This window comes from Maylandia zebra, linkage group LG1, assembly GCF_041146795.1.
Source record: "Maylandia zebra isolate NMK-2024a linkage group LG1, Mzebra_GT3a, whole genome shotgun sequence".
Lineage (NCBI taxonomy): Eukaryota > Metazoa > Chordata > Actinopteri > Cichliformes > Cichlidae > Maylandia > Maylandia zebra.
In genome coordinates, this window is record NC_135167.1 from 17,549,130 (window position 1) to 17,574,009 (window position 24,880).

Below are 24,880 nucleotides of genomic sequence, written 5' to 3' on the forward strand. Positions count from 1 at the left end.
CACACCACACACACCACGATACACTGAGCAAGTGACAATCAGTACTGCTAATGAAGTGAAGGTTGAGAGCTGATGAGCCTGTTTTAGACCCTGGGGAAAACAGCTTGTGCTTTATTCCTCCTACTCCTCCTGCCTCTTCTCGCTCCCTACAGGGTCACCATGTATGGCCATCTTCTCTCGGTATAGGTAGAATGGCAACCAGGTTAGTGCCAGTCACACACCTCATATATGTGATTTTTTTCCCCCTCCTATCATATGGCCATAGTAATGTGGGGGAAAAGGTGTGCCCCCCCCCCCACGCACACACACACACACACACATTGATATGGACATTGAAGGAAGGAGGTTAAAAATGGTACACATTTAAACATGCAGCCCCTCTCGTAGACATCCCCAGTTGCTATTGCTTGCTGCAAGTACTGTGTGTTTATAAAAATTGTGCATCGAGCCTGACAGATTTACGTCTGCTTGGCAAGCACTGTGTTTGACGAACAGAAGGAAAACGAAGGAGGGTGTACGAAAAGTTGGTAGGTGGGTGGTGGTTGCATGGGGTGTTGTTAGAGAGAAGGAGGGGGGAAGGATAGAGGAATAATAGCTGTTTGTGGTCCTTGTGTACGAGTGTGCGTATGCATCGCGGAAGGACGCTTAGAAGAGCACATCAATTCTGCAAGCTGTAAGAAGAGAATGAAGCCGTTTGGTAGAAGGCACTTGTCTCTTTTATTTCCTCCTCACCCTCACGCGCTTCTCTTCCTGCTCTCTTATTTAGTCTGCCCTCCTCTTCTCTGGTCTGCTCTGCCTCTACATAGAAAAGGAGGAGGAAGAGATGGGGGGGTGAGCGAAATAGATGGAGTATAGGTCTGTTGCTTAGCACCCCCAACTTCCCCCTTCCGTGCGTGTGCGCGCGCACACACACACACACACACACACACACACACACACATTCACCTCTTCCATTCCTCCAGCCTTATTTGTTCCCCATCCTTGTGTATGCATGTTGTGAGCGTGTGATGAGTGAATAGGCTGTGACACTAGAGCTGTATTAAGTGTACCTCCGTTCCCCTGGCTGAGTGGGCTGCTATTGATTGGCCTTGTCTTGCAGGGTAGAGTAATGGCTCTCCGAGGTGAGGGGGGAGGATTAGGCCACTAATTGCCATTGTGCAGACAAGATATGACTTCCCCCCCCCAGCAGCCGCCCCACCACCATCTGCACCCCTTATCTCTCTGCTTTCCTTTCTGCTACTACTTCTCGCCTCACCTCACGCTCCTTTTGCACACTCACTTTATTTTCTCTCTCCCCAAATGCTCCCCATCTTCTATCGTTTTTCACTTTCGTGTCTCACTTCATGTATCGTCAACCATCTTCTGGTCTCACATACCTTGTTTTTTTTTTTTTTAACTCCCCCCAAAAAACCCCAACACTGCCAGCCTTACCACCACTTCCCCTCACACACAGATTTGATTTATCAGATTCTCTGATTTTCCTCTAGACGCTATACAAATAAACTTGCCTTGCCTTGCCTTGCCTAGACATCACCTCGCTGCATTTATCGATTCTTTCCATTATTGAGTATTAGTCAGAGTTAAGTACTTAAAATCAGTCAGTGTCCTGACCACACCTACCGTAAGCTGACGCTGTCTGTTAGGTTTTGTTGCCATGGAAACCAATGGAAGAAATGGCCGCTGAGTAAAGATGTGCTTTTTTTTTTTTTTTTTTTTTGTTACAGGAAGCTGCCCTGAAACTGGCCTGAGGTTTCAGCTGCTTTTTATTTTAAATGTCTGCACGTAAACAGTCTAATGCACAAAAACACTCATGCTTGAGCGCTCATCATTGCAGTCTTCTTTTTTTTTCTTTTTTACACCACCAAAGTGTGTGTCCCATAGAGAGGTTTTGACCCACTTTGACTTTGTAATGCAGAGACATACAGCAATACTGTCCTGTCAAAGAGAAAGAGGATGTTGGTAGAAAAGGGGAAGAAATTAAGATTAAATGGGCAAAACATGAGTATCATTTAAAACAAAAAAAAGAAAAGAAAAGGAAGACCCAACAAAGGCTGTGGCCTGCTGGTGAGGAGGTAGAGTTGAAGGGATATAGAAAAATGTGACCGTATCATAGGAAAGATTTACAACTTGAGGGAGAAAAAGCAAAATGTGTAGAAAGTAAGGCATGTGACCAGACCGTGACCCTGCGCTACAGGGTTTCCCTACAGTGGAGCAGAGAAGCTCATTGGGCCAGCTTTTCACCACCTGCTGTGCGTGTGTGTGTGTGTGTGTTTATATGTATATGTGTGGCGGGGGGATTTCAGTCTTTGGCTACAAGCGCCACATACATACAGTATGGCTGTTGAAGCTGTATTCTTGTAGTGTGTGTGAATGTGTGTTCTGCATGTGAAGGCTGTGTGACTCTCACAAGGCTGCTCATCCTGATCATTGTCACTTCATAATAGGGGCCTTGGGCTATCCATCTGGCCCTCGGTGTGTATATGTGTGTGTTTACACCTGTGTGTGTGTGTTATCCATTGCTTTTGTAACGTTCCAAACCCTTTTTTCATTCCCTTGTGAAAGAGCTACAGAATCATGTTAATTTTACCTTTTACCAGTAGAGGAAAACTGGACTGTCATCTTATTTCTTACAGACTTTGACTGATCCTACTTTTTTTTTTTTTTTGTTTCTCCAGCTGCATCCTCCATCAGCAGTGAGTCACCACCAGTGTCTTCACCAGCCACCAATCACAGCTCTCCAGTCAGTACACCCAAGAGGGGTCCTCTTGGTCCTGGTCCTGTCCTGGTACCCCCAGCAGGCCACACTGTGCCAAACACTCCACCTGTAGTCACCATTGCTCCAACAAAGACCAGCAACGGCCTATGGAGAAGCGAGGGGCGCCAGGTAAATATTTCTTCAGTGTGGCCGCTTGTATATGTACATGGATAACATAGATGGCCTGTCTATAAACGTCTCATCACCCACTACCAACTAATGGATTTGTGCGTTAAACATTGCCAGCTGCCACTGGGACATCGAGGTGACAGCCTCAATGGCCCATAACATCTGTGCCCCTTCGCCCCCTCTCCAACTTGGCCCTTAGACCAGCCCAACCACAGTCCCAGGCTTGGGCCTCCTGTAACCATTCAAGCTCTCCACCGGCCTCACCCCTTTCACCTAAGCAGTCAAGTGCATCGTCTCCCTTGTCAACCTGGCACCCACTCATAGTGGGGAAGAGAGAAAGAGGGAGAGCTGCTTGCTTTGATAAGGAGTGGATTATGGATTATGGCCTTACTTTAAGCCGCCTTATCTCAGTTTAGGGATAATAGTTCAGGCCAAGTGCACGGTTATGAACAGCACTCGGCAACATGCGGAAACTCTCTGAGCGGCTGACGGTTCCCTGGAGACAAACAGAAGGGGGATAGTGAAGAGGGAATAAGGAGGTCAGCCAGGCAGCAGTGTGTGGTAGCATTCAGACCATTGTCCTCTCTTTTGCAAACCCCTCCTGACCCCCCCCCCCCCTCTCTCTCTAGCTATAGTTTTTATGAAATGAACCTTTTGCAGTACAGGGTCAGTTAGAGCTGCAAGGGACAGACACACAGGAAGCCCTTGTAGAGATGCCACCATTTTTGTAATTTTGTTAGCACAGAAATTTCAAAAAGGACGGACGAAAAAGAAAACCGGCAAGAATGCCCTGTTGCTCACAATTTAAGGGCAGTAATGTGAACAAGAGGTAGGGGTGACTGGCTATGGGCTCAAGGGACAGCAACAGGGTGAAGCGACACCCCGTCATTGTTAGGGTGCCGCTTCACTCAGCACTCATAAGAATCCTTAAGGATACACACACACATCATCAAAATCTTCCTGTAAAACAAAGATGACTTTAATGGAACTTTCTGTTACTGAATCACGCAAACGGTTACAAACAGAAGGAGCAGTCAAGTTCCGAGAACCCATGCAGCATGTCCGGGAAAACTTGTCTGTTGCTGTGTGTACAAATTAATGTGTTCTGCTTTCACTGCTTTAAAAGAGCATTTTAGTGTCTCTCAGGCTGAGAGATGAGTCTGTCTTTCAGAGGGGGGTAACAGGCAAGGCAGTGAAGAAGGGAGGGCTTGGTGCGTTGGCATTTTGCTTTAATGACTGCAGGAGTCTGCTCCCGCTGCTGCCTGTAATTGCTTTATAATTGGCAATTTGGATTCATGGCTCCATCTGAGAGGCGTAAACGAGCACTCTACAATGCGCGGGGTCTCCCACCCTCACTGAGGGTTACAGGGGCCTGGCTCACACAGAGGAAGATGGCTGTTAATGGATGTGTCTTTGAGTTTGAGTGCTTGTATTTGTGCACAGTAGTGTGTGTATATGACAGGCTACTGGAGAATAGTGCAGGAATAGAAGGCCATGTATTTTAGCAGGTGAAAGGTCAAAATGGGATGGCTGCTTGAATGTGTAGGTGCCTGAGTTGACTATAAGGTGCCTTTCTCATAGGATGGAAGGTTTTTCTCTTTGTTGTTCATGTTTTTTTTTTCATGGCCCTGATATATGTAGAAGCTACATGTTTTTAGGTAGGCATGCATCCGTACATTAATCCATACATGTGTACATGTATATACAGTCAAATGGATATCAAGCTCAAAATGTGTGTACATGACAGATATAGGCTGAATGCAGGTTTCCAAATTGCTTTGATCAGTTTGAATGTAAGTGGCTGAGATGGACGTTTCAAGAAAAACATATTTGTTTCAGCCATTCTTCAAAGATCCCACATCGCTCTCGAATCTTTGCGCATAGTTTTAGTAATTTTTTGGCATGCTAACTTAACCTGGCAGAGTTTACCCTTTGCCTACGAATCTCACAACACCATACATTATACCAATCCTGGTATATTAGTATTAGTTATGTTAGCATTCGTAATGCATTCTTGTTGTTGTTGTTGTTGTTGTTGTTGTGTTTCCTTCTGATGGTAGTAGTGCAATGCATACTATCAGACACTGGTAAAATAAAGGAGAATTTACATTTTAATACAAAAACACTAGTGTACACTATTATTATCATTATTTAAAATCTATTTAATGACTATCTGAAAATGTGAAAATCACGAGCATCTCTTGTTGGCATAACTGGTTGCCCTTCAGTGACAGTGAAAATGGTGAAAGGAAGAAGCTGAAACCAGTCCAGCACCAGCATTTGTTGTTTTATAGGCTTCTTTGTCTGATCGTCTTATGAGACGATTTCTGTGAAATTCATTGGAAAGGAACACTTAATTCAATTTCTGTGTTAATCTATGTCTGGGACTTGCACCAATTGACAGTTATTAAGTCATAGCCATGGTTTTAAAACCGTGATTGCCTCATGACACACAAGTTGTGTGTAATGCAGAATATCAACTACTGATCACCAGAAAAATACCAGATAGTCGTCGGTCAGGTCTTGAAAATAAATTAGAATTCATTGTGTGTGTGTGTGTGTGTGTGTGTGTGTGTGTGTGTGTTTTCTTTTATTATTGTATGCCATCAAAAAAGGTACTGGTTGTGTACTGGGGACACACAGTGAAGGAAAGGTGCAGCAACTGTCTGATTCAGACAGTTGCTGACTCTCCACACCATGTAACGAGCATGCGTAAATAAATGCCCAGTATATTCATGCAGTCACTCAAAGTGATTGGGCTGTTTTATCCTATTCCGATCGCTTGTCATCAATCAATCAATCAAGTGATAGAAATCAATTACTGTAACTGTCAATGTACGGTTTTCTTTCACAATTATTACTCACTGATAGTTCAAGCTCATGATAATGAAGAGCGGATGGGTTGAGGAAATACACACACATTGCACCTTAAAGTTAATGTGGGTTCAGAAGAGAAAGAGTTACAAGGGCTTTCGGGACAGCCACAAATCAGCAGTGTTGGTCAGCAAGGCTGTGCAAAAAGGAATGAGGTGGAGCAAAGAGCAAACAGAAACTGCATTTTCTTTCAAAGTCACTATCTGATCGAGTTTTAACATATGTGAAGTGCTTTTTCAGGTGACTGCTGGGAGCAGCGGGGAACAACCAGCTCTCCCTGTGTTCATAAGGCTTGAAAAGAATGGCGATGGCAGTGGAGGGGATTATAGAGATGGGTGCTTTGAGAGAATCAAGTGCCACACTGTTTAGCGAAGCGCAACAAATAACAAGGAGTAAACAGTAAGATTTTGTGGGGAGTGGGGGTGGGGGTTAAGAAACAGGGTTATGTGGGGAGTCTAAACATTAGAGGCATTTAATACTGGATGTTAGCGCATCAGTGTCAGTCTGGGTCAGTGGTTGTGGAACAGGATGTGGAGGTAATGGCTCACTAAATGGGATTTGTTTTATCAGAGGCAGTGGTGAGAGAGAGAGGGTCATACTGCTGTAAGGTCTCTCTCTAATCCCAGGGAGCCCAGAGGTTAATTTAGTGGGGCAGGAACTGCCTTCCCCTCTTGTTCACCTTCTTTATGGCTTAATCTCTTTCTTTGCTTTCTCCCCTCTTTTTCTTCTGTCTAGTTGTTCCCTTGCCAACTTCTAGTACCATTTTGCGAAACAAGAGATAAATGTTCCACCAGTCCTACGAAAACCCTCCTTACCTGTATATTCATATATAAACATCTTTCTTGTTCAACTTACAAGGGTTGTAGCGTTTTTCACTTCTCCAATTGCATTTGTAGTCAGAGGGAAACTGTAGCTTCTGAAAATGCACTCCCACTCCCACAGCAGGATGTCTTTGTAGCTCTGAAACGGTGTATGTGCCTGCTGAGTGTCTGTGTGTGTTTGTTGTGGGATTGGATAAGTGAGACCAGGCTTGCTGCCAGAGGGAGGGAGGGAGGTGAATGAGAAGGAAGAAAGAGAAACAGAGGCAGAGGGATGTTGCTTTTTGGACTTTGTTGTCTTCCCTGTAGATGTTGCTCTGCACGCACGCTGATGCGCATACACGCACTTTGCTAAGATCAAAGTTAAGATCTCTAGAAGCACGGCTGTTGTCTACCATTACCACATCCTCATCGATCATAAGGATGACATCTCTTGTTTACAATTAGAGACAAAAACAGTGAGGCTTTTTTCTTACCCCTGTCTGCCTGCTTCATCCATTTTACCAAATATCCTCCTTGGAGATTTGTTGAGCTGTCTATTTTTACAGGGAGGTGGTATGTGTGAGAAAATGTACAAAAGTGCCTGAGGTAGGAAGCAAGAGTGAGGAGGCTGCTTCACCACAAGCAGGCCTATTATTTCCCTGTTCTGTCTTCTCGTAAGATGGGTTCCATGAGCAGTGACAACCGTAACGGTCACAGGTCCTCACAAACAATGACTAAGATTCTCTCTGTATCTCTCTGCAGGCTGACGCAGGGCCTCATGGGGCCAGCAGGGAACGTCTGGGCGCAGAAGGAGCCCTCTCCCAGGAAAAGGGTGGCCCCTCAGTCCCTGCACACCTCCTGGGAAACCCCTATGCCTTTGGTCTCACTCCAGGAGCTGTCATGCAGGAGTCACGGTTTCAACCTCTTAAGTGAGTCGATCCCTGCTTTAACATTTTCTATGGATTTGCAAAGTGTACATGTTCATTCAAGGCTGTATTAAAAATACAGCAGCAACACACATGCCTTGTTGACATGGGTGCTGGGAAGCAATTTGAATTTGTATAGTTTCTTGGTAAAAAATATAATGAATTTTCACAACACCGAACACATACAAATTGAAATGACAATTTTTTTTTTTTTCTTGTTTTGTGCTTGTACTCCCTCTGTTACCTTCAGCCTGCCCAGACAGTTGCCTAACGCAGTGCCACCTGGTCCTGTACCAGAGGAGTATCTCCGGGGTTTTCGGCCTTATGCTACAGCCGAGGATGCCCTCCGGATGCCCTCTTTGCCCTTGGGCCTAGACCCTGCCACTGCAGCTGCCTACTACTCCCACAGCTACCTGCCCCACCCTTCAACCTTCGCTTCATACAGGTAGGCCTCTGCATTTGTTGACTTGGCATCCATTTCCTCTGAGAGTGAACTGTGCAAAACCAGCACATACAACTGAAGCAGATATTTGTTCTGCTCGTTCTGCTCAGCAGTAAATGCAGTAATGTATAAATGACCAGATTTCAAGCTCTCAGAGTTAAAATGATGTTTTTTTGTTAGTTTTTTTATGTGTGTATTTATTTTACTAGAAGTAAGATTTTTATGAAGCGTGAAGAAGTTAAAGGGAGATGCAAAAAAGACAGGGCAACACAAATTAAAATGAAATTCCAGATAAAAGACACAGAACAGAAGCACAACAGAAGGAAGGAAGTCTGCAAACAGAAGCGAGATAAGATTGTCTGTTAAAAAGTACATTCTACTACTGAGCACTGGGGGCACTGGGAGTCTTTGCAAAAGATCAGATCAGTGTTAAATGATAGCTATATGAGTGCAGGCTGTATTTTCTGACAGGCTGTTGCTAAGAACCCTCTTAGAAAATATCTGGCTCAGCTGTATCAGAAAATGCTTAACAGGCTGATTAAAAATAGATATACGTGACTGCTCCAAAGGCTGTAGTAATATTATTTGCATACTTTAGAAGTCTTCTAATGAAAGTTAAAAATAAAATAAAATAAAATAAAAACAGCATTCTTATGTTTCTATTTTGAAGCTGTGTAAGGCCAACCAGTTAAGAGCACAACCCATTTTCCATGTCTATACCCAAGCTAGGCTATGAGAGGAGGAGAGCAACAGCTTGGTTTTAAATTTTTTACTTCATGTCTAGAGCATCTGTGGGTTTGTGAGAAATTATTAAAGAATCCTGTTTATATATCTGGAAAAGGGTCTTGTTCTGAAATTTTTATTGATTGATTTTTTTCGGCATCCTTTTCAAAAGCAACAGCACGATTATTAACAACAACAAAAACAGTCAGAAATATAGTGTGGAATATTTGTTAGATTAATAGAATTTTTCATGGACACTGTGTATGATCATGTGCACTCTGTGTGTATGTTGAAAAGAGCCAGGCTTGCTTTGGGCTGTCTCACAGGCTGTGTGCTCCTGGTCTGTCAACCAAGCAAGATCACAGGACTGCAGCACCCATCACACACTGTGCTGTAATGGATTTAATGAGGGCTTGAGCAGCGGATGCCACACACATACACAAACACACAGCATCAACATACATCGCACTGTCTTCCTGGATGCTGTGTTGTGATTGAGGTTATCTGACAGACACTGTTACTTCCTTGGAAGATGGAAAAGCCTGTGATGTTCCTTCTTTGGAAGATGGAGGCACACAGGTTAATGAAAGTGAACACTGCACTATCACACAGGGAGACTGTCTGACTCCCTCTTTTCCTCTCTTCTCTCTCTCTCTCACTTTTTATCTCTCAGGATGGATGACCCGTTCTGCCTCTCTGCTTTGAGGTCACCTTTCTACCCACTGCCAACAGGGGGAGCTTTACCTCCTATCCACCCCTCTGCTGTTCACATGCATCTACCAGGCATCCGCTACCCTGGAGATTTCACGCACCCCTCATTGTCGGCATTGCAGTCTGACAGGTAAAAGCCTGCTTAATTGATGAGTGCTGTATACAGTCACATTTATTTATATGAGGTATATCAAAGTGGTGTGCTGTGGTCATGGGTTGTCTTCACACACATCATCTTTCCTCTTTTGTTTCTCTCTCCACTCTGTTTTTTTTAGGCTTCAGCTAGAGGATGAGCTGCGGCAACGAGAGAGGGAACGCGAACGAGAACGCGAGCGTGAAAAAGAGAGGGAACGAGAGGCTGAGAGAGAGAAGGAACGGGAGAGAGAACGAGAAAGGGAGAGGGAACGGGAAGAGGCGGAGAGGGAGAGGCAACGAGAAAGAGAAAGGGAGAGGGAGCGCGAGAGAGAACGGGAGAAGGAGAGAGAAAGAGAGAAGGAACTCGAGAGGCAGAAGGAGAGGGCACTGAGGGAAAAAGAGCTGCAGGCATCCAAGGCCATGGAGAACCACTATCTGGCTGAGCTCCATGCCATGAGAGGACAGGAGGACCGAACCAAGCCTGAAAGACTAACCCCTAATCGGGCTGGTATGTGTCCGTGCATCCTACCTAGCCTCTATTGGCTATAGTCTTTTTACCTTTAAAGTGGATATCTCTCTGATATTTCTGACTCTTCAAAGCTGTTTTATAGACCAAATAAATACACAAAATTAATTTTTGAAGTAATAGTTTCATGAATGTAATTATCTGTTATAACATAAATGTTAAATTCTTATATACCAATCTTTCTCTACAGACAAAACCAAAGAGCCCGCTCTTCCAGCTCCCAAACCAGTCCCACCAGGAATCCATCCGTCTATAGTCCAATCACATCATGGTCTAATCTCAGGCCACAGCATCTACATGGGGCCTGGCACTGCAGGAACAGGGCTTGCAGCCTCAATGATTGCTCAGAGGAAAGACGAGGAGGAGAGGTGGATGGCGCGGCAACGCAAGCTGCGTCAGGAGAAAGAAGATCGTCAGTGCCAGGTGTCTGAATTCCGCCAGCAGGTTCTGGAGCAGCACCTGGACTTGGGTCGGCCAGGTGACACTCCAGATCACAGGACGGAGTCGCACAGGTGAGACTGCACGCTTAACTTGTTTCAGTCCAGCCAATTTGTGCAAAAATGTCATACAACATAGCATGTAGTTGCAGTATTTATTTTCTCCTGTTATCTGATAGAGACGAGCAGCTTTTGGGGCAATGTGCTCACTATTTCTGGGGGTTTTTGGCTGGCTCTGCTAGTCTGATAGGGACAGTTGTGCCTGTGGTTTTGAAGTCTTGGAGGCTGGCAGGCTTTAGAAGTTTGTTTTCAGGCAGGACTGTAAAAGAGTAAGAAGCTTCACATCTACTCTATATCTGTCCAAGCTCCCTTCCAGGCCTGACATGTAGAAAAATAATAGGCACTGTTTAGGCATTGTTGTAGGTTATGAAGAGGAATCCTGATGACTGCTGTTTCATGAGTTGACATGAGTAGGGGGTTCAAATAGCCAGCAAGTGGAACTGCTAAGATACACAAGGGCTAATACCTTTTTCATCCTCTCACTCTTGCATAGCATAAGCCCCAGACCTTATTTGTTACTGTGCCTCTGTGTGTGTTATTGTGTTTGATTCAGAAATGAGGTTGTGGTTCATGCTGGTAGGACACACACAAGATACACACGTCTGCTATCGGTAACTTACCTACAGTATAATCGCAGAATCACAGCTGACAGGCTGCAGATTGCAGATAAGACACATTTACTCAGTGACACACACACAAACACACAGAAAAGAAAACACAAACAGGAGGCATAGATAATTTGACTGGTCATGCAGTGCCTGCTCCTGCCAGGTTTGATTTGGAATGAAGTTTGAGACAGTGTCCATCAGTCTGCCATTACCATTTCCTTTCCCCCCACTGTATCATTCTTTCCTTTACAACCTTGCTCTCCCTTTAAGGCTATTTTCTTCTACTCTCATCATTTAACGTGAGCCCTATTCTAATAATTCATTGTTCTTCTTAAGCTCTCTCTGTCAGTTCTTCTCTTCTCCAGAAACCTGTTAGGAGAACATTGCTCCGGCCTCTTCCTCAGTATACTGCTCGCTTCCTGTGTGTGCATGCCTCACTACAAGGGCCTACCAGATCAAAAACAGCTCTTTATATCTGGAGGACAGTGTGTGTGCCTTGGCCACATTCTCACTCTGCTCTGGGCTACTCTGTCTGGGCTTGATAACACTGCTTTGCACAGACACGCAGATCCACAGACATACTGACATGGATGAAAGGAAGTAGGCAGGGCATATGGGCAAATGTTGTGCGTCCCTGCATAGCATGCATGATTCAGAAACACTATTTCTCAATTTTAGAAGAGATATGGGTGTTACCCTGCATGTATAACAGATTAATAATTGCTGTTCCGTTGTATCTCTGCAGACCAATACCTAATCATCATGAACCAGGAAACAGGGAACTCAACCCTCTCTTAGGTGCCCCTCCACCTCTCATCTCCCCCAAACCTCCACAGCCACCGCGTGAACATCACCCTCCGCCTCCTACCACCCTGTGGAACCCTGTATCTCTTATAGACACAGCCTCAGAGTCGAGACGTAACCATGAGCCCTCAGGGATGGGACACTATGAGCTCAGTCGGCTGCCCCCAGGACCCTCCAGATATGAAGACGGAGCCCGAAGAAGAGACGGTGGTGCAATGGAGAAATATCCTCCTTTGAGAGGTCCCCCAGGTCTGCCTGAGCCCAGCACATACCTTGCTGATTTAGAGAAATCCGCCCATTCATTTTTGAGCCAGCAGAGGGCTTCCATGTCTCTCTCCAGCCAATATGAACTGGAGGGAAGCCTGAAAACCAATGCTGGAATAAAGAGCCTCCAGGGTCACCCAGGGTATAGTAGACATGGACAAGCAGTGGTTTCTGGGCCAGCAATGGGACTGGGACAGGTAGCCTCATTGGGCATGGTCCCAGACGCAAAGCTGATCTATGACGAGTTTCTTCAGCAGCATCGGAGGCCTGTCAGCAAGCTGGACCTGGAGGAGAAGAGGAGAAAGGAGGCCAGGGAGAAAGGTACTTACCCACATACTATGATGAGATGTATAACTTGCTTGGAAAATCAAAGATCAGTTCTTTTTTTTTTTTTATAGATATAGAACTGACATCCTCATTAGAGAATTTAAAGAGCTGAGTGTCAGGGGTGACCTCTGTGTTTGCTGCAGGGTACTATTATGAGCTGGATGACTCATACGATGAGAGTGATGAAGAAGAGGTGAGAGCCCACCTCAGGAGAGTAGCAGAGCAGCCTCCACTGAAACTGGATGACTCTACAGAGGTAAAAAGATTTTCCAACACATGCGCTTTTGCATGATTGAAGAACACAGAAGCGCTCATGATGAAACATCACAGTAAGATGATTGTTTTTCTCATCTCTGTACAGAAACTGGACTTTCTGGGAGTGTTTGGCTTGACCACAATGGGCCGACGGGATGAGCTGGTGCAGCAGAAGCGAAGGAAGAGAAGGAGGATGCTCAGAGAGCACAGTCCCTCCCCACCTGCCTCACAATCAAAACGCACTCCTCCACCTCAGCTCAGCACACGTTTTACCCCTGAGGAGATGGACCGAGCGCCAGAGTTGGAGGATAAGAAGCGATTCCTCACCATGTTTAGACTGTCCCATGTGACCGTACAGCAGAGAAAAGGTAAGGCAATTTTTAGTGAGAAAGAGATTAGAGCATTCTACACTTTTGATTCGCTTACTCATTTTTGCTTTAACCCTCCAGGTAGGTAGGTGTGTGTGTGTGTATATGTATATGTGTGTGTGTATATATATATATATGTATATGTGTGTATATATATATATATGTATATGTGTGTGTGTGTGTGTGTGTGTGTGTATATATATATATATATATATATATATATATATATATATATATATATATATATATATATATAATTTTTTTTTTTTTTTTTTTTTTTTAATAAATGTGCATCTTTTAGTTTTGCTTTTTTATGGTTGGTGGAAGAGCTAACCTTGCCTATCAGTGCATGAGTGGCTTCCTCATTGCAAAAGGAAAGATCTCCTGTATGAAACAGGCCATGCTTGTTGCCTTCAATGAGAGAGTTTCATAAATTGGAGATACAGACTACTGTTCCCTGACACTGACAAATGTTTGAACATTATATCAAGGAATAACAGGTCACACATCTATATGCTTTGGCAATCTAGCTAGTAACTCGTACAGCACAGAAATGCCCCAGTGCCTTTAACGCACCATACCAAACACCTCCATCAATTATTCATATCTTTTCTCTTTGACATCTCATTTCAGCAGTGTGAAGAAGAAGACTGATTGCATGCTCATTTAGCTAATAGAGAGTACTAGTCATTTTCAGTTCATCCTACATCTCATTAATGCTTTACTTCCATTACCTTCTCTCGAGGTAGCTTGCTGACTTAAGCCTCAAAGGAAATAAGGGGTTGAAGTGATCTTGTCAGTGCCATATACCTATATTAAATGCATCGTATTGAACATATTTTTAACATAACATATATATTTAACAATGCATTCCTAAAATTGACTTATGTCAGGGTTCTCTTTACACGGCCAAAATGTGCCTAAATTTCAAAAATAGACACCCATGCACTGACTGAATTGGGAGGGGCGGCAGTAGGCTTACAATGATCTTAGTCTAATACTCTTCATTTATTCTTCATTTACTGTTTCCTAATCACAGATGACATGCCTCCCACACTGTCAGGCCACCTCCTTTTACACACACACACACATCGCACTTGGCAAAATGAGTGCTACTGAGTGAAATTGGAAATAAGACTAAGACTGATGCAAAATGTGTTTTTTTTATTTTTTTATTTCTTTATTTCTTTATTTTATTTTTTTTCCTGTTTTAGATAATGAAAGGGTAGTGGAGCTGCTACAGGCAATTAAAGAAAAGACTGTGACCTTGGATACCATCAGACATGCTCCACATCCACTGTGTAAAAGTCCTCCAACTCAGATCTCTAGTAAGTTACGTGCTAATGAACATAAACACACACAACTTGTCATCCCTGAAGTAATGTTAAAGTGGTGCTAATCTGTGTAATGCAAATGAAGAGGGGTTATAATTGGGGCCGTGAATGTGAAGATGTAAAGTAACAACAGTTTCTCATTGCATTGTAATATTGTGGATCTTGACCTCATCAGCACAAACATATGTTTAAATGATTGCAGATCCTGCATTCTCCCAGCCTCCCTCTGAACCAGAGGAGCACCACAGTGTCAGACCACGCAGCCCCTCCTCACATTGCCCAACATCCCCCAATGGGCATCCAAAACCCCTTGGGGACACATTAAGACCAAAGGCACCCCCTTCTCCAGCTGTCTACCCAGACAAGGCCCGGGGGCCCAGTGAGGGACCGATCTCAAAGAGGAGCTCCAGCCTGCTTAACAGCTTGAGGCCCCCACTCCCCCTGCAGGCTAAAGAAGGTCATCACAGCATCAATGGACGCATACAACCACGGGACTTCGCCCCAGAGGAATTTGCCCAGCAGTTCCACGAATCTGTGCTACAGTCCACTCTGCAGAAACATAAAGGTAAACAGCTCAAAATAAGGTCTAATAGGCATCTTTGGAAAGGTGAATACATGGAGCGCAGGCCAACATAACTTTTGGAGAGACTATCAAATATGAAGAAATGATGGAAAATATCCCTATGTGTAAAATATGAAATTGATGAAATGTAACATCTCTTTCTTCTCCTCAACATTTGTCCATTAGGTGGAGCCGCAGGGGTGTCAGAGTCATCCCACCTCCAGGAGTCCTCTGTTCACTACAACATTCCCGAGCTTCAGGGCCCTCCTGGCCGACCACCACAGCCACATTCACAGTCCCACTCAACTCCACAGTCATTTCCACATCCACTTTTGCACTCTCACCCTCAGCCCAACGGGCAGCACCTCTCGATGCCTCAGCACAGGGAGGCATCGGGGATGAGGGAGGACATGTCTGGTCCAGAGGACTCTGAAGAGGAAGACGAGGAGGAGGAAGAAGAGGCTTCAGTTTTCAAGTGGCAGGGGATTGAATCTATATTTGAAGCTTATCAGGAATATGTGGAAGGTAAGTAGCTGAGGTGCCTGTGTATTACATGGACTGATATTAGATCACTTTACATACATAAACAGCTTTAACAGTCCCTCTGTTATTATCACTGTATAATTTTATGAGGGATTAGAGGTTTTCTTTATTCTTTGGAATATATACTGAGATTACTGATTGTGCACAAATACATATTATTTTGCATATGTCATTGATTTATCCCCTAAATCAGAATTACTTGTTTTAGATCCAACTATACATTTTTTCCATCATTGAGCATGATCTACAAATATGCAAATTGACCCCGCCTTCACCTTTTAGCTCTTTGCCTGCAGCGAGGCCCTACTTTCCTATTCACTCCTGTGAACCCCACTCAACTACGCATTCTCCTGCTAGATGTAAAGAGGCACAGTGCTAATATTCAGTGAAGAAAAAGAAAAACACAGTGCTTAAATTTGTAAATCTGAATGTGTGGAGCACTTTGTTCCAGCAGGTCATGAAAAAAAGTCACAAAAAGCTTAAAAACACCCACAATACATTGGGTAATCAATCGCATATATCAAAAATAAAACACTGAAAGTAAGGTAACTAACTGTAGTCAACACCTGTAGTTTCTATAAATAAATTATGTCATATAAATACATTTCTGGATGGAAAAACTACAGTAGAAATAAAGAATATTAAAGGCAACCACACATTTCTGGTTTATTACCACTGCACATGCCTGGGAAAAGTAAATAAAACAGGTAATAATAATGAAATAATGATTTATGAAGTTTGAAAGAGTTGTCACATTATTTCTAATGTTCTGTGTTTTCGTGTCACTTCCTATGAGTATAATGTATATCCTATTTTAAGTTGTTGTAGCATTCTGTCACCACTAGAGGGTAGTAGTCATTGTTCATTTTACACAATTCAATTTGTATTTAGTATTTGTACAAGAAAATTAGTGAAAAATGGTTGAGTTGATCTCTAATTACTCCCAGTCTCACATTCACAGCCTGCCACTAGTGTATTTTAAGACCTTTAACAATGAAGGCAGGAGCCTGAAGACATTTGCAGCAGATTATCCTGCATCTATTTAGATGGTCCAAATTCTGCTAATCCTGTTTTTCTTCATTTTCTCTTATTCCCTTTTCTGATCCAGAGCAAACTTTGGAGCGACAAGTACTGCAGAGCCAGTGTCGAAGACTAGAAGCTCAGAACTACAACCTTAGTCTAACTGCTGAGCAGCTGTCTCATACCATGGGGGTAAGACAAGCATACGGAGCCACTTAAGCTGAGGCCAGGAAGTCAAAATATTTACTACATAACTGCAAGTGACTTAGCAGCGGCGCTCTGCTAAGAAATTATGAGCATGTATAATAGGAGTGGGTGCACAACTTTACTTATTTTCGTAGATCAGTGGTTTCATAAATAGCAGAGCAAAGTAAAAACTTATACTTTACACTATTGGCCTCTTCTGATTAATCACTGGAATCCAGACAGCTTTTCTTTATTACACTCATATCATTGCTTTTCTGTTTTTCACTTATCTTTGTAAATATTGTTATATATAGCACAGGTTTGCCTTCTCATGAAGATCACTGTGAATTAAAATATATATATATTCTTATATATTTTTAATGTCCTTGGTTACCTAGGAGCTGATGTCCCAAAGACAGAAGCTGGCAGTGGAAAGAGAGAAGCTACAAGCAGAAATGGAACACTTCAGGAAGTGTTTGACGCTGCCACAGACACACTGGCCAAGAGCCGGCCATTATAAAGGTTACCCTCCGAGGTGACCATGACGCTGATTTTGATAGCCCTTGGGCCCCAGCCTCCTCCCCTTTCAGACTGACTCCCAGAGTTTATTTTTAATGGCCTGGTCCTCATAGCTCCATGGAGGATAATACGGCTGGCTAGATACGATGAATGAATGAATGGAGTGAATGGATGGATAGATAGATAGGTGAATGCAGAGGAGACCGGACCATTCAGTGAAGTACAGGCAGTCTTTGGATTATGGGTCAACAGGGACTGCACCACAAGCCACTAATGTGTGCCAATGTAGCCAACTCCAAGATCAGTGAGTGTATGGGGCAGAAAAACCTGAAGATCAACATGACACCTGCTTTTCATTCTTCAGTCCCTGCTGCGCTATTGTTCAGTCCCTGCATCCCTCACCGCCACAGCTACACAGACAATCCTGCCAATGAGGGAGCAGCTACCCCCAGAGGGGGGTGTCGTTACAAGACTTGAAAGCTCCAAATCTCCAAATGAAGACCTTTGGTCATTTGGGACTGATTTCTTTTCTTTTTTCCTTTTATTTTGTGGCCACATGAGCTTTTGAACTGGAAATGCACTTAATAAAAGCTGAAGAACTACCTGGTGGTACTGTGTTACAACAAAGAACTGTTCAAATTAGGGAAGAACTTAGAAAATGCACATTTTTGGAAAGAATTAAGTAAATGTTTTATTTCGAAATAGAAAATTTCAAAATAAGAATTTTAAAAGGTGCTTAAGCCTTGTATTGTATATAATATGAAGACTTAAAAAGAATTTTGTATGTTTTTATTACTTTAATCATTGTTCTTTTAAAAGAAAAAGCCTGCCATTTTATATGTTTATGCTTTTTGGGTTGAAAAAAAAGAAAGCCTTGCTTTTAGTGTTTGTACTGCTGCTGGCTAGAACAGCTTGTTTTGAGACATTTAGCAGAGTGAGAGGAAGCAGGATGCATTCCTCTTATTCTGTCCCGGCACTGCGCAGCTGAGACCCCAGCCACAGCCACCTTATCTGGCCTCTGAGCTCAGCAAAGCTTACTTAGAGGTCCTGAGATGTGGCTCATGCCCTCCACTCCCCCTTCATTCACAGCAGTGTGTCTCTGCTTTAATGCCCATTTCATCAGCTCCTCCCAGTCAGCTTTACTGTTGCTGGCATGACCAGTTAAGTACTCATGCAGAAACCAGATCCACAGCCACTTTTTTTTTTTTTTTTTTTTAAACTTGATTTTCTTGATTATTGTAAGACATTTTCTTACACAGCCAGCAGATAAATCTTGCTTTATCCTGTTTTTGGACCTTCACTTTACTTTGTATGACGCATAGCATTGAACTCAAACACACGATATGACGGTTTGCGGTATGCCTTACAAGATCAAGCCCCTGTCAGCAGCCATGAGACGAAATGGTGCCAAAATAATGATAAAACTATAGCATAGTAAATTATTAGTTGCAGTTGGGTAGCCAAACATACAAACCAGAATGGCCATCTTATACTGCTCAATATGTTTGACATAACATCATCTACTCTTTGCATTTCTCTATTTTTAGGACGCTCTCCACCCACACAAAGTTGCCAAGATGTCCTAGAAACCAGGCAGGACGCTTAACTGAGCAGCTCCTGGTACATTTAAAATCAGAAAGGTTTGCTTTACCTTGGATATCTGTTTACAACCTCCATCTGCCCCCCATCTTCCTAATGAGATTTGGCTCGTATTACAGTGACTTTCTACCCTGTAATTCATCTTGTCTCCACCTTATGGTTCTATGTGCACTTGGAGACCTCAGACACAGTGAAATGAGATGTCTAGGTCATCGTTTGACTTGTGTGGTGGTGGGATGTTTGATGTGAGTGGGTTAAGGATTTCAGTATTTGCAAATAAAAACTTTAAAAATGTACCAATATTTAATTTATTTTTTAAAAAAAGTACTGAAGCACAACTTACCCCCTTACATACACTTTTTTACAAGTGCCTCAAGAATTTGGGAGCATGTGAATGAGTTTCCGTCTACAGGACAGACATTACATGACATAACATCAGTGATCAGGGACTTTGCATATTACATCCAAGTGTCTACTGTATGTCATACCTTTCAAATATGTACAAGTCAACAAAAGATACCAAGTTTCTTTCATCCAAATGAGTCACAAGACAATTTTTTTTATATATAAATGACACGTAAGCCAGTTTAGAGGAATACAGAGTGTAGTCAGATTTTTTTTTTTTTTTACAAAGAAGAAAGCCAACAGCGTAATCTATCTGTAAGTGAAGGAGCATGCATGCTGAGGTAAGCTGCCATTGAGCTGGGGAGGAAGGTGCAGTGTGGTAAGCCTCTCTTGCTCAGCCTCCCCGTGTCTCCAACCCACGCACGCTCATGCAATAGCCCCATTACTCAGTGGAGGATGTCTAGATGCTGTGAAATCCTGTTTTTAAAATGTACTTGTTTGAATTCATTGTAATGTAATATATTCTTTGTTGAATGTAGTAATTAGGTATTTATGAATATATGGCTGTGATTTCAGACAAAAAAGAAAATAAAATATTTCAAAAATGTTAAATATCAACCTTTGTCTCTTTGTGGGTTCTGGTTTAACAGCTGGACATTTTGCTCTGGAGATTAGGAAACGGATTCATTTTCGGTGCAATCCTGAGAACAATATCAACCAATATTATCCATCTTTAGAATAAAATGCAACAAGAGTTGAGTGGAATTCCTTTTAATGTGGGTTTTTCCCCCACCTACGTACATTTTAGGAAGGAATTGTTTAGTTTACCAATGTTTGACAGAAACCACATTCATTCTAGTAAACCAGAAAACATCTTTTTTAATCACTAACACAACAAGATCAAAAATCACAATAAGACTGATTAAAAATTGTGAGGAAAAAAAGTATACATGTATATACTGTTTACATGCACATACATACATTTTGAAACCTAATGACAACATTAACAAATGATACACTAACTGCAAACAGCAGATTCACACAAATCAGACCGGAGAGCAACATGATAACTTAAATAGTTGAGTAAATCTCTTCACTTTTCCAGAAAACTGTCTTTAATGTTAGGTTTAACCCCAGTCTTGCTAAATCCAACCCTTTTTAGCAAGCCTTGTGTGTGTTCAAGCTTTTTTACCAGTAGTCCATGAACTGCCCTTCACTGCAAGTTGGACCGTAGCTTGTACATACAGTTGAGAGTATCAAGAAGAAACGCTCGTATGGTGTTGATCTCCATCAGAGTAAGGTTGTCCAGCTGTGGACAGAAAGAGGAATTAGGTATATTCAAAGATTTAAAATAACACTGTTACTCTGTGACACAGTAGGTAACTCAATGATAAACAGGTGAAAGTTCATTGTGACTTTCACTGTTGATATGCGGTATGGTATTGTCAGCAATTGCAACATAACCAATGAATCTTTTATTACTGGGTTTTTTTTATGTTGATTTGCTGTAATACCATAGACTGTATAGAAAAGATGGGCACTTTCTCAACTGACATCACCCATTGATTTGTGAAGTCCCTATGAGAAGCCTCAAGCCAAATGTTTTCACCGTTGCCGTCTTAATAATGACGAAACCGGACATGAAAAGCTACTACAGACTACAAGTCTGCCTGCAGAGAGCGTCTGCCTTCAGATGTGGGCAGTCCTTTCTGTTGAATCAAAATAGCCATCATGCTGTTCCTATAAGGCTTAAAACTTGGGTTTGAGACCATAAACACGTCAGTAAAGTGTTTCATGAGGTCATAGGGAGCCAAAAGGTTTTTCTTCTATACTGTCAGCCCTCAACCACATGAATCACCCCCTGCAGGTCATCAGAAAGAATGCAAGTGTAAGACATTTCCACATTAGCTTTACTTTTAAGACAGTGTGAGGAAAACACCTAAAGTGGGAGTGTAGCTGTTAAGAAAACACATTATGGAACACTTAAATCAGATTCTACATTACCTATAGATAACATTTACTGAATGCTTATATACAGCCAATTAAATTGGGGGAACTTAAGGTGATGCCACTTTTTCTAAAGGATCTCAATATGCAATGGGTCCACAACTTGAAGGGATAATGAATAAATGTCACACTGTCCTTTTATGTGGAACTGGTAATTCTGTTATTATGCTGTTGAATTTGTACTTACTTTGCATCTGTTTTCAACTCAATTAAATGTTCAAAACTCAATGGTTAAGTGACAGCAGAGAATACTAAACACCCTACATGTGATCAGTTTTACCTTGGCATAAGCTTCCTGCTGACTGATGAAACTGTCAGCAGACAAGCGGAGCTTGGCAATGCGAGTATCCCAGATGTCTTTGACCAGTGTACGGATCTCATCTGCTTTAGGAATGTTGTCAGACGCGCTGCAGAAACACAGAAACCTCTTTTAAGGGGAGGGGGCACATACACCAAGCACACAACAGTACTGAGGGCTGTATTTCTGTGGATTACTTAAATGTATATGACTCACTGGTTTAGTAGCAGCTTGGTAAGCTCCATGTAGTAAGGACTAGGAACAGGTGTAAACATATCCTCTTTTCTCTCAAGGTCTCGCATCTCCTCCAGTTTCTCTGCACAGTGAAGGAAAATGTCAACAGCAGCAAACTGCAGCGACACACAAAAATGCTGAAAGATTTTCAAGATTCCTCTTTTCTGCTGACTTTTGTAGGAGAAGTAAAACAGAAATTCCAAATAAAACCACCAATGAATTTATTCTTTTCAGCATTTTCCATATGGAAAAGAAATATTAAAAACTTATATGTGATTACTCATGAAAGTGGCCATTTTAATGAGTAAATCATATAAGGCTTACATGATTTACTCATGAAAGTGGCCACTTTCTCATTACTTTCATACATTGTTTTAGTAAGTATCCAAAACATACAAGTTTCATTATATAATTTTTCAAGGGATCTTATATCTGTTTTCACTCTTATATGCTTTTCATACAAGTTTCACACAAGACAGATACAAACTTTATAAGATTTATGTTTATCTTTTCCATATGGGTTCTTACAGCATACAGACCAACAACGACATACACATATTTTACACATTTTGCATTTGTAATGAACACAAAATCTGAATTATTTGCCTCTTACAACTAAGGAAACAATCTTACTGCATTTCTTGTGCCCATTTTTGTTTTACTTATCTAATGCAAATTTGGAAAAATAGTTTAGCACTACTTACATGTCAAAGTTATGGCAAGGCAGGTCTAGGCTTAACATGGCATGCCAGTAATGATTACATATGTCATAATGTGAAGGAAAAAATACTCAAAATACTGAAAGACCCTCATCTGAAACATTTTTAAGTAATCCTCTCAGTTCATGCCTGGAAACAAACGCCTGCAAAGACCGCATCAGGAAAAACTTTGAACTTTACCAACATCCATCCACTCAGGAGGAATAATTCTACACTTCTGTCTCTGTTTTAGGTTTAGAGCCAGCCACACGGGAACATCAATAGGTAGTCCAGGGTTGAAGGGACCCAGATCTCCCTGAGAACACAAATACACATATTTTATCGTGCAGCACAATGCATTCCCCACTTCAGTGAAGTTGGAAAGATACGCATTTGCACTTTCATGATTAATAAAAAACATTGCTAGAAGATAAACAATGTCTCTTTCTAACAGCAGCAACTACAAGTTACAGTCTGATTTACATCAAACGAGCCATCCTGAGAGCTTGATGAATAACACAGGCTCTCTTGTGCAGCCAGCTATGTAAAAAAATACCAAAAAATATTCCATGACTTTAGTAAGTAAAGAAAGTAAGTAAAAGTTTATTTATATAGCACCTTTCAAGATAAAATCACAAAGTGCTTCGCAGAAGTTGAAACATAAAAACAAAAATCAACCAAAAGCAAGTTTAAAAAGATGAGGTTTTTAGCTGTTTTTTATTTATTTATTTATTTCAAAAACCACTGAGTCCGCAGATCTCAAGCTCAAAGGGAGCTTGAGACAGTACAGTGTACTGTCATTAAATTCACATCATGCTGCGGGGGGATCTTGTTAGCTGTTATTTATTTTTAAAATTTAAAAAGAAAAAAAAAGGGGGTTTGGAAAATGGAAAACACCATGACAGTGTATGAGATTTTAGAGAATTATTGAACAATAATTCTCTAAAATCTCATACACTCTCATGGTGGCTCCAAAAATCGCGCATTCATGTGTTGACTGTCAAGTCTGCTTTGTTTATATAACAGATTAGACCCAAAGTGTTTTACAGACAGGCACAGTTACATTGCAAGTTTCCCAAAAAAGAAAATAATCCAAATCAAACAAAATACATAAAGCTGAAAAGTGTGTTTTATTGCAGTGCTGAGCCTGTATTTACTTGATCAATAATAAAAACTGCAGTATAATATAGCAATAATAGTTCGGGGTACTTTTTGAAAGGCCAAAGATACGGTACCGAATATTATTGGAGCTTCAATTTTTTCGAAATATATTTAGACAGATTTTATTTTAGCTGGAGCGACTTATATTTATGTAAATGGTTCGTTAAAGTCTGGAGTTTGAGAGATGAGGCTTTTTTTGTGCGTGTTTTAATCAGTCACTGAGTGAAGTGATCCACTCAAACAGAAACATCTTTACATACATACCTCCAGCTTTAAACTGAGTGTGTCGTGATATAATACAAGGTTTTAGCCCAAGGTTTAGCTAATATTGCTACAGTAACTGTCAACGTCTCAATATCTGGTCAAAAACCAGCTACTTAAATACAGACACAACTGACTTACCCCGATTAAAAAGACTTTATCTAGGCTGAAATTTGGTATTATCTTCACCATCTCTTTCTCCGCAAGGAACTCGACCTCCGAAGCATCCATATCTGTTTGGTTTTTGTGTGTGTTCAAAAACTTCCGTCCCACTCGAACTGCACTACAAACCGTTCCCGCGCTGAAGGCAGCATTAACCGACAATGAAGTCAAGAAAAAGCCAACTACGTCATCAACAGGAAGCGCAGTATCGCAAAAGTGAACATTGTGTGCCGTATTACGGCACGTCACATTTTTATTTTTCTGTATAATTTCTCGAATCTCGGTGTTAATTGCATTTTTAAAATTGTTAATTTACGTGTGAGGTGCGGGCCTGGCCGTGACGAAGCTGACCATACCTTAAATTTTAATTTAGCATTGTCTGGCCCGGAAGAAGGAAGTGGGCCATGTGAGTGACAACAGTTGCAACTAAACTCCACCAGATGGCAGCATTCACCAGGCAATAACAAGAAAGGTGGCAGTGACCTTTTACATGTGAGAACAAAGTTAGATGTTTTTGTCAGTGACTGGGTCTGAACCCATTAGAATCGTGGGTGAGGAGGCTGAATCAGTGGACAGCTAACAACAGATACTTGGTGTTCAGTGACAGACTGTACTGAAGAACCTACAGCGATGCTGTGTACAAGAAGGGGATCAACTGATTACTTTCTGAGGAAGTCCAGATCCTTCAGTGTGTTCAGCAAGATGTTAAAGAACTTCTGCCGGTCTGTGCCAGCATCCAGGCCAGCGATGACGTTAAGATCATCAGTTCATCTGGAGGCATTTGGGTCAGTGAGAGACAGGAGGTCA

At 42.0% G+C, this 24,880-nt stretch overlaps 2 protein-coding genes across 6 annotated transcripts in view; one reads left to right on the plus strand and one right to left on the minus strand.

The window, feature by feature from the left end:
- gse1b (Gse1 coiled-coil protein b) overlaps positions 1 to 19,870 on the plus strand; it is a 167,125-nt gene extending 147,255 nt beyond the window's left edge. For all 4 annotated transcript variants that reach the window (XM_004539394.6, XM_004539395.6, XM_023153371.3 and 1 more), the window contains 14 exons: positions 2,676 to 2,884; positions 7,321 to 7,487; positions 7,735 to 7,929; positions 9,323 to 9,490; positions 9,636 to 10,003; positions 10,212 to 10,533; positions 11,872 to 12,515; positions 12,665 to 12,777; positions 12,883 to 13,144; positions 14,359 to 14,472; positions 14,681 to 15,043; positions 15,227 to 15,565; positions 16,692 to 16,795; positions 17,188 to 19,870. In XM_004539394.6, coding sequence (XP_004539451.2) covers positions 2,676 to 2,884; positions 7,321 to 7,487; positions 7,735 to 7,929; positions 9,323 to 9,490; positions 9,636 to 10,003; positions 10,212 to 10,533; positions 11,872 to 12,515; positions 12,665 to 12,777; positions 12,883 to 13,144; positions 14,359 to 14,472; positions 14,681 to 15,043; positions 15,227 to 15,565; positions 16,692 to 16,795; positions 17,188 to 17,328 — 3,509 coding nt within the window. In that variant the 3' untranslated portion in view covers positions 17,329 to 19,870. The remainder of the gene's footprint in view (positions 1 to 2,675; positions 2,885 to 7,320; positions 7,488 to 7,734; positions 7,930 to 9,322; positions 9,491 to 9,635; positions 10,004 to 10,211; positions 10,534 to 11,871; positions 12,516 to 12,664; positions 12,778 to 12,882; positions 13,145 to 14,358; positions 14,473 to 14,680; positions 15,044 to 15,226; positions 15,566 to 16,691; positions 16,796 to 17,187) is intronic.
- Positions 700 to 24,252, minus strand: gins2 (GINS complex subunit 2). Of its 2 annotated transcripts, XM_004539398.4 has the most exons (6): positions 24,053 to 24,252; positions 22,691 to 22,805; positions 21,774 to 21,873; positions 21,540 to 21,666; positions 20,445 to 20,561; positions 700 to 798 (listed from the first exon to the last, which is right to left on the minus strand). In XM_004539398.4, the coding sequence occupies exons 1-5, from the start codon at positions 24,140 to 24,142 to the stop codon at positions 20,466 to 20,468; spliced, it is 528 nt and encodes a 175-aa protein (XP_004539455.1). In that variant the 5' UTR covers positions 24,143 to 24,252; the 3' UTR covers positions 700 to 798; positions 20,445 to 20,465. The 2 variants fall into 2 exon arrangements, with proteins under 2 accessions (XP_004539455.1, XP_004539454.1); XM_004539397.4 differs by lacking the exon at positions 700 to 798 and having other exon boundaries at positions 20,350 to 20,561; positions 24,053 to 24,251.
- Between the last annotated feature and the right edge of the window lie 628 nt (positions 24,253 to 24,880).

Excerpts from the sequence above, each read along its gene's own strand:
- gins2 (XM_004539398.4), bottom strand. The coding sequence starts at position 24,142 with ATGGATGCTTCGGAGGTCGAGTTCCTTGCGGAGAAAGAGATGGTGAAG. Across the intron at positions 22,806-24,052 it reads ATAAAGTCTTTTTAATCGGG|GGAGATCTGGGTCCCTTCAA; the intron begins GTAAGTCAGTTG and ends TTGTGTTCTCAG. Across the intron at positions 20,562-21,539 it reads AGCAGGAAGCTTATGCCAAG|CTGGACAACCTTACTCTGAT; the intron begins GTAAAACTGATC and ends TTCTGTCCACAG.